The following is a 9,430-nucleotide window of genomic DNA, read 5'->3' as shown; positions in this document are numbered from 1 at the left end:
CTATATCAATGACAGTAAAAAGATCAAACGACTATGTTAGTACTTAAAAGGGATTGCTAGACAAGTTCTGCTTTTGTGTGTGTGCCCAAACGAATAATTGCTAAGCAACACAAAGGACAAGAACACCATGAATAATCATGTTATGATAATACTTGCAAGGAACAGAAGTATGGTAGATGAATGACACCATACTACAAAAACATTGTTAACTAACTATGTCCGCCCAAAACACTGCAATTAACAACAAAATTTGTATCTGTATAATTTCACAAATATAGTGTGAAAAAATTGGTAGTACTACTCCTAGAACAACAGAGGAAATTACCTAAAACACCAGAACACTCTACTGTGCAAGCAAAGGACTATTTAGAGCATCAAATGCAAATTAAAGAAAACTTTTCAACATTAAAAAAACAAAGTCATGCGGGTAGGATGCAACACACGCATCGTTTATTAATACAAACATGTGAATAAATTCATGGCTTAACATTTACAAAACTACTCTAGCCTATAATATGGACAAGCGACCTAAATGTTAATAGATGCATGCTTACCAACGGCTGAATAGAAGAAAACCTAATACATGCTAACAAGTCTCCAGAACTAATCCAGGTTGCTGCTACAAAATTCATAAAATAAACATAACATTTATAAAACATAGAAAAACTTCTATGTCAACCTACACAAACCACCCTATCATCATCAAGAAACAAAAATAGAAATCCCACGGCCAAGTGCCAGAACACACAACCTCCTAACAACAACATGTTGAATCATACCCTTGAATCCGAAATCTCTGAGCACAACCCCTTGTCTAATATCAGAAACATCCAAATCAAATAAAAAAACGCTCCACATGACATTATGCACGGATTCAAGAGTACATATGTTCAGTTGAGTTCATATTTCAGTCTATGTATGTCCCTACCGCTGCTTGTCCACGGGTCCGGCCATACGCGGTAGTAGCCCTCGAGCCTCATGTCTGCGCCTACCCTCCTGTGCAGGATGGACTGCAGAAGAACAAACGCAACACATTCAAAAATCAGAAACAAATTCAGAAAGTGGACATAATTCAGACCAAAACATGAGACAGGTTACAGAGTATGAAAAGAAAGCTGGCCTGGTTGCGCAGTTCATCACACAAGCATCATCATTCATCACGGCATGTCATGTGCATGTCGGATGGGATCTGAATTCAGCTTGCTACTTACATGCCTCATTTCAGAACTTTCTTTGTGAGAGAATTCAGTATTGTATAGTACGTAGAGACTTTTTTTAGGGAACAAGACTTGCTACCTTCCAAAGCGGCAATCAAGCTCGGAATGCTTCTGATTTACAATCCAAATGAGCTCCACTCCCCCCGTCGCCGCCGCCTCCGCCCGTCGCACCTGCCGCTGGCAAAGGGGTGAACACAGCCAGATGGGAGTGTCGGTGCAAGTGGCGCCGCAGAGCGACACGTACGGGGATGGACCTTGTCGACGCCGAGCAAGGTCCATAACAGGGGAATTTGGGCGCGTTTACCTTGTCGACGCCGAGCTTGATGAAGCTTGATGGGGACCTAGACGAGCTGACCTTGACGGAACCCTACACGACGCCGACCTTGTCGGAACCCTAGACGACGCCGACGCCGACGCCGACGCCGGAGATACCGACGACCTAAAATAAAGATCCAATGCGACGAAGTCAGGCAGATCTGATGCAGTGGCGTGGATGAAAAGGAAGCACAAAGACCCGACGACTCATTACGAGGGCAACGGTCTCTTGCTGGAGTAGGATTCCTGAGGAAGAAAGCAGGTGAAAAAGCGGCCGAACGACGGAGATAAAGGGGATCCAGGCACGAGGGAGGAAGGGAAAGCTTCGTTGTAGAGAACGAACGAAGCGGTCGAGGGAGGAAGGGGGGCAGCGAACAGGAAATAAAAAGGCCGGCCCAAAGAGTCGAGGGGGTGTGCGGTACCTCGACAATTTGACGCAAAACGCGTCAAATAGGATATTCCCAGTGCAGGTTCGAAGGTCCCGATCTTTACGGGCCGGCCCAATCGTTTTTTTAGGGGCCGGCCCAATCGTTGAAGTCGCCTGTGCGAAACGGCTGCTCTTTACGGGCCGGCCCAATCGTTGAGCCAGACCATGTGGTCTCGGCTTGCTCGTCACGGCCTCTTTGCAAGAAATGAGCCCATTATCCTATACCGGCCTTTATCCAGACGCTTCTTCTTCTGCTGTCGTCTCCGGAAACCCTAACCAGACTCGTCTTAGAAAGAGGACGCCGACACTCGCCGCCACCATCCACATCCAGATGCATCCTCGTTAGCTTTCGCCATGCCGGCAGCTTCCACGCTCATGCGGTTCGCTAGTGCCGGTCGCTCAGCTGCGGCGACCGCATCTCGCTTCGCCCGTTTAGCTGAACGAGCGGCCCTCTCCACGAAGGCGGTGGCGGTCGAATGTCACGCTCCCACCTTGGGTTCCCACCGTGCAGCCTCCGTAGATCTGCGTCTGCACCGTCCTCCCGTCGTCGTTCCTCCCCCCGCCATGACCGCACCTGCCTCCCAGACGCTCAGCTACTTAAAAGGTAAAATCCAATCCCTGGCTGATAGAACAGGAGCATGGTTTGGGACCCTTGGGCATCATGGGCAGGGAACGGGAACGGGATTGTCCATCTTCGGTTGTTTTCCTTTTATTTTTATGAAGTCCGGACGATTTACCATTTTATAGCCTGCGAGAATCCACTAGTTTATTATTTTATTAAACATAATAACTGAGCTGAACCCATCTGAAGCTCAAGTGGGGGAATAAGATAACATGTTATTGGCGTTCTTCTCGTACTTTACTAGTACTGCATCAGACGCCTTCTATTATAAATTGCAATTCGACACAAGACTTACTTTTTTTTCTAATAGAACAAACGCCGGAAGGTAAGGTGAAATTTGTGGCAGAGGAGAAAGACCTTGAGTCAGATGAAACCCTTTGGGCCTTGTACGAGCGCTGGTGCGAGGCTTTCAACCAAAAGCGTGACCATGATGAGAAGGTTCGCCGGTTCAGCACATTCAAGAAGACCGTTCTGCACATCCACAACAAGCCCAATGTGGGCTACAGAAGGGGAATAACCCAATTCGCTGATGGAAAGCTAAGGAAGCCCTGTTGCACTGATCTGCTTGATCGTAAGATTGCAGAGCAGGTTGACGGCTATAATGTTGAATTTGTAACAGATGACAGTGGCAAACTTTACAAGCGAGTCTACGCTGATTATAAGGTGGTTCAAGACAGACTTTATGTCCATTTACCCAAGGGGGTTGATGTGAAAACCATCACCAGCAACCCTGAATGGGCTGAGCTGGAAAAGTATGACTCCACCAACCCTGAATGCTAAGCTGTTCTAGTGCTATGCTGTATTGGTTGGTCTTCCTTCTGCCAAAGAAGACATCTGTACTAAGTTGTGCTTTGGCAATGCATCCGTATGCTTAATAATATGTGTAAGCTATGTGTATGCAGACTATAATAATGCTTTTGTAAGATATTTATGAAGTTTGCCTAAGGTGTTAAGATAATCTGGGACTCGTCATTTGGTTGAAATGAAATGGTGTGTGGAGTTTGCGAAATTCTTTCCAAACTAGACCACTCGCCGGCAAGAGGTGTCACGTGCTGACATGCGATTGTTGGCATTCTTGTGCGTGGTATCTGGGCTGCGTGTGTTTGATGAACGATGCTGCGTCGTGCACTTGTGGGTGTGTATATGCTGTGTGCTGAACGTCATTACAGATTGACCATCTGAATTGGCCTCACCCCAGCGTTGGAGGTCTGTTTGGTTTGGGCAGGACCTAGTTTTTTCTGGGCATCATACCATAGGGCTGCTGTTGGAGGCTTTTTTGGGGCTCAAGTGAAAAAAAAAATAGTTTCTGAAAAAAAATAGTTTCTAACGTGGCATTATTTGGATTGAATTTCAAGGATATATTTCAGCCATATTAAAAAGACTGATTACCTTTCCAAGATCGCAGACACTTCTGGAGCGGCAACGTTGATGTGCCATCTGGTGGCCAATGTCATTGCAGGTAGAAGCAGAATGCCTGAAAGCCATCGCGGTTTTGTGTTACACTGGACTTTGCTACTAGCGCGCGGCGGCACACATTGTTCCTTTTGTATTTTGAGTATCCATTGCATGGTCTGTTTGTTTGTGTTTTTGTAGTGGAGCGGAAGATAGTATAGTGCATTTTAGTTACTTATTTGTAGAATACTCCCTCCGTTCCTAAGTGTAAGTCTTTGTAGAGATTTCACTGAGTGGACTCCATACGGAGCCAAATGAATGAATCCACACTTAAAATGCATCTATATACATCCGTATGTAGTTCATTGTGGAATCTCTACAAAGACTTATATTTAGAAACGGAGGGAGTACTACATAGTGCATGGATACAGAAACAGAGAGGTGGCTTGACTACATCCGGGAGGCTGAGGCGGTACACTGAGAAGATAGCACTACAAAAGTTCAAATGTCCAGTTCTGAATCACTTCAAAACATGTAGAATCAGAATGTCTAGCAGAACATAAAATTAAACATCTTCTCTGCTAAATTTGCGATACGTTACAATATATAGCAGAACATAAGTGAAACCTTTAGCGCAATTAGGACTGAATTGAAATTAGTTAGAATGAAATGCACATTAAGCCGATTGAATGTTCTACACACATAGACAGCAAAAACCAATGCATGGAGCTCTACACTAATTATCTGGCCTTGTTAGCTCAGCAGTTTGTAGCAAGCGCTAGTTTTCACAAGTGTAAAAAAAACTGACTGGAAACACCATTAACCTGGCTTTCTCTAAGTTAGTAAATGGAAGTAAAACCAATTAGGGACTGACATCAAGGTTTGATAGTTCCAATGGCACATCTTTATGCAAAAAAGCAGTCCCTCTGTAAACTAACGTAAGACCTTTTGGATCAGTAAACTAGTGACCTAAAATATCTTATACTCCGTATTTGTTTACAAAGTATATAACAATCCGTTAGGGAATCAATCTCTCATTTCTTTACAAAATTTAATGATCAATCTGTGTCACTGTGCCCAAGTATCACTGCAGGCGCAGGGCCTTATTAGATAAGGAAAAATCGCAGGAATCAACCAATGTGTCTGCCATAAAAACAGAAAGAAGCATGTCCTCAGAAATCCACTCGTCCAATGGAATGCACATGAAAAACCATTTACACAGAATTGCAGACGACATTTGATTTAATTTTTTACAAGCTTTAATGATCAGCTACAAATAGTCAGGCATCCACAGGCACTTCAGTCTTCTTTGTTAAGTCTGTTATTCCCATATCCTATACCTCGCCTACTGAGTCAAGCGTTGTACCCAGTTCTGTTTTTTACATCCCCTATGATCTCGGCATATTTCCTGATGGATTTCTGAACGGCGCCTACTTTGTTCACACAAGGCATCGATCTGGCGGAAAGCAGCCAGCCCTTGCTCTGAAAAACATAATTGCTATTTCAGCTTCTTCCCTAACATGGCATTTGACGCTAATCTAGAAACTACCAATGTTCATCTCTGAACTTCACCTTGTTTAAGGTTTACCCCTTCTTCAACCTGAAGATCCATGGCTACCAGCTTCACCAAGTTTCTCTCAGTTTAACCAACTACTCCGAGTTTGAAAACATGGTGTCCAGTCTAGTAATCCGAACGTTCTGTACATATGTCCAAATGAGCTAAACTTTTCTGTACCATCGGTTCACGAATAAGTTGGTAACAGACGTGACCTCAGTTCAATATGTACATATATTTTCGTACTTCTTACGAATCGATGAATACAATCTTTTCTGAAGGACTGCTTTTGCTTTTGGCACAAATCCCCCTCGCAGATCGAATGGCACAAAATGCGGGATACGGCTCTCACATGTCCTCCCTTACCTTAATCAACACCAAGAAATTAGAAGCACCAGCTTTCTCGACCTCATAAACAAATATGCTGCTTTCGTCTCTTGCATATAACAATGTGGTTTGAAACTCTGAATGAGCTTGAATGGATACATAACCTGTTCACATCAAAATTGCATTCTAGGAAGATCTCAAAACATGATCTTATAATTATTGTGGAAGAAATAAAACCCTAAGCAGAGGGCAATCAACACAACATACGGGATAAGGTATATTATTAGTTCTAAAACTGAAGTTTCCAGGCTCTTGTTGAAATCAATCAGGTCCCATCATAGATGGTTGCCATGTTAAAAAGAAGTTTTTATCTATTCTTCGAAAGAAAATGTAGCACGTAAAAGGAGGTAAATTTTCTATACAAAATTATACAAGTGGATAATCAACTATGAATGAAGATTTAACCTTTTTTTTTGCAAGAAAAAGACCTCAAGATCATATGTAAGACACGAAATATATAGGCTACTTTTGTAGTAGGTTGAATTAAATAACTTCTGAGTTATGATCCAGGAATTAAGAATAGGCCAAAAAGAGATGTAAACCATTATCAAATAGTCAAGACTCATTGAGCCGCAGTCTTTATTCCCTAAAATTAAAGATCAAACAAAGTTATGAGTACATTCCATAATGGTATATTTGTAAAAGGAAAATAATCAGCATAGATGGCCCCAAGTTCTCACAAAAGACTTAGTGGTAGTGGTAGCATAGAAGTAGTGGAAGTGACATGGTTACTTGATAAATAGAAAAGTCAGATTGTAAGTTAAAAAATTTAAGTTAAGAACCAATGTACTGTAATTGCAGTGAACAAAAAAGGGAAAACAACTGAGTATCAACTAATATGGAAGATTGTAAACCTATGAATACCATCCACACGAGGAGGAGTTGCCCATCTGTTATGGATGAACTGGTAGTGGCCGCCATGCTTGCTCCTTGACCCTTTTGAGTTTTAACTCACCGGATCTGAATATTTGTCCTGTTATTTCTATCTTTAGAAGTGATACTTAGCCTACAACTGGTAGTGTATATGAAAAACAATGTTACTTGCTATCGGAAGACTAGGGTCCCACAGATCCGTCTCGCTTGGGCCGTGGCAGCTCCACCAACGTGTGAAGATGGGCAACCAGCCTATGTACTCAAGACCATGCCCCTTCCGAGGTGGCATGCAGATCTTCGTCAAGACATGACCACAAGACGCGGATCCTTGTGAAGACTCACCGGCAAGACCATCGCTCTGGAGAGAATCCATTTGGCACCATTGTAAGTGCATCTAGTGCCCCTTAGTGATTTTGGTGTATTGAAGACTTATAGGTTAAGGGACTGATGCGTTTGTGAGTGTACACAGGTCTATAAGTCTATGAGGAGTTTGATATTAACAGAGAAAGTTGACCCCTAAAAATGAAGTTCTTCGTCTGAAGACTTTGGATATCTGAAGACTTTCTGAAGACTTTGAAAGTGAAGAAATTGGTGTGACCTTGAAGACTTGGCATTCATTCGAGGAACATGAAGCGTGAAGACTTTTGTTTTTGTAGTTTCATTTTCTCTTTCTTAAGTCATAGGAAACACCGTACTGTTAAAGGGGGTCGAGGAAATACTAAGGAAAAATTTCCATGTGATGCTCAACTCAAAATCCTACACCTACCAATCCCTTCGAGTAAAGCCATTGGAAATCTCATACAATTCAGTCATATTCTTCAGGTACAGAGACAAAGTTCTTCTGGTCTCTGAGGAATTTGTTCTGACTGAGGAGTTAGGAATTCACCAGTGTGAATTACGTACACAGTGAGGAACATGATAGCCCTGAGGATTTTGATAGTCAAAATTCCGACCGTTGCTGTGCTATGTGCCAGCGGTTCCAAAATATCTATCCACCTAACGGTCATATCAGACAAGGGCATTTATGTCTTATCATGTCGGGCTGCTCCCTAGGCTATAAATAGCCGCCCCCTTCAACCACTGGCTGGTTGGCTGCTCCGAGAGAAACTGACACTTGTCAATTGAGAGGATCCCATCCTCCGAGGACTTTGAGCGAAAATCATCAAGTGAGGAAAACAAAACCCAAACCCAACACCTACAAACCCAAAGTGATTGAGCATCACTGAAGAGATTGATCCTGCGTGGATCTGACGCTTTTACCTTTGAAGACTGTGCTTCTTCCAGACGGTTAGGCGTCAAGGTCTAGAGCACCCAAGAGGAATTGTGGATCACCGAGTGACCAAGTTTGTGAAGGTTCGGAAGTCACCTGAAGACTTACCATGAGTGATTGGGCAAGGTCTGTGTGACCTTAGATCAAGGAGAATACGGTGAGGACTGTGTGTCCGGGACTGGGTGTCCTCGAGTTTAAATACTCAGCCGCTCCAACCAGATGTACAACTGAGACAACAGTTGGAACTGGTCTACCAAATCATTGTCTTCACCAAGCCTACTGGTTCTATTTCCTCAACTCTTTCATTTCCTCATGTCTGTTGTTGTGTGCCTGTTCATATATGTTTGAAGACTTTGACTGAAGACTTTCTCAATTTCCTCAGATCAATTTCTTCAGTCCCTCCGTCTTCTTTCTTGTGTTATCCTGTGTTTACGCTTTCTGTTGTCAGGACCCCGACTCGATGTCACATCGATCTAGCCGGTAACACCTCATATCACTTTGCGGCCTCACGCACGGTATCCCCACGGGTGTCGCCTTACCTTTGCCCGGGACCGTTTGCGCATTTTGGCTCACGTATATGATAGTGTCGCTAGCATCCATATGATAAAGAGCCCGGGCTGACATGACTAGTCGTAAACTCAAAGTGGCACAGACTTACAGGGACAGGCATCCATGACCCAGCTTCGAACGTGTCGGTCATCAGCAAGTGGGTCCGGGCTGTAGCACTGGGCTAGCAGGACTCCGGTAAACCGGGCTGTAGCGGGCTAACAGGACTCCGGTACTCAAAGCGTGACATTTTCCCGAAGGGACAGACACAGGAACGAAGAAGGACACATGCCGGCCAACCTAAGTGTTCCAGAGCAGTAGCAAGCTATCATGGCTCAGCGGTAACACTAGGAGACATTTCCCGGTAAGAGAGGCTACTAAAGATAAACAACTAGATAGTCAGATCCCACACATACCAAGCATTTCAATCATACACACAATATGCTCGATATGTGCAAATACAACGAAGCATCACAACATGACTCTACGACACAAGTACTTTATTTAAGGCTCAGGGAGCCATACATAACATACACAAAGGTACGGGTCTCACGACCCAACATACAAGTCATACAGTCATACAAACCAGCAGCGGAAGTAACTTGTCTGAGTACAGACAACTAGTAAAATAAAAGAGGCTTGGAAAGCCTAGCTATACTACAAGGTCCTTCACAAGCTCAGGGTCACCACCTGGGTCTTTAGCCTACTCGTTGATGTCAACGTCTACATAGAACCCATCAGAAGGGGTTGCAGCGTCTTTTGTAAAAATGTAGATTATAGCAACATGAGTACAAAGGTACTCAGCAAGACTTACATCAGATCCTAC

The 9,430-nt window shown here is 43.6% G+C and overlaps 1 protein-coding gene and 1 long non-coding RNA gene across 2 annotated transcripts; one reads left to right on the top strand and one right to left on the bottom strand.

Moving 5' to 3' along the window:
• Positions 1-496: 496 nt before the first annotated feature.
• Positions 497-1,896, bottom strand: LOC119326138. The gene is made up of 3 exons (XR_005157821.1): positions 1,747-1,896; positions 1,297-1,656; positions 497-1,010 (listed from the first exon to the last, which is right to left on the bottom strand). It is a non-coding gene; the product is annotated as an uncharacterized LOC119326138 (long non-coding RNA).
• A 317-nt stretch (positions 1,897-2,213) lies between these two features.
• LOC119322635 lies at positions 2,214-3,542 on the top strand. Its single transcript, XM_037596122.1, has 2 exons — positions 2,214-2,563; positions 2,892-3,542. The coding sequence occupies exons 1-2, from the start codon at positions 2,314-2,316 to the stop codon at positions 3,359-3,361; spliced, it is 720 nt and encodes a 239-aa protein (XP_037452019.1). The 5' UTR covers positions 2,214-2,313; the 3' UTR covers positions 3,362-3,542.
• The last annotated feature ends 5,888 nt before the right edge of the window (positions 3,543-9,430 follow it).

This window comes from Triticum dicoccoides, chromosome 6B (genome assembly GCF_002162155.2).
Source record: "Triticum dicoccoides isolate Atlit2015 ecotype Zavitan chromosome 6B, WEW_v2.0, whole genome shotgun sequence".
NCBI classification, from domain to species: Eukaryota; Viridiplantae; Streptophyta; class Magnoliopsida; order Poales; family Poaceae; genus Triticum; species Triticum dicoccoides.
The sequence above is the reverse complement of the archived record's forward strand: the minus strand, read 5'-3'. Positions and strand labels throughout refer to the sequence as shown.

Excerpts from the sequence above, each read along its gene's own strand:
- LOC119322635 (XM_037596122.1), top strand. The coding sequence starts at position 2,314 with ATGCCGGCAGCTTCCACGCTCATGCGGTTCGCTAGTGCCGGTCGCTCA. Across the intron at positions 2,564-2,891 it reads GACGCTCAGCTACTTAAAAG|AACAAACGCCGGAAGGTAAG; the intron begins GTAAAATCCAAT and ends TTTTTCTAATAG.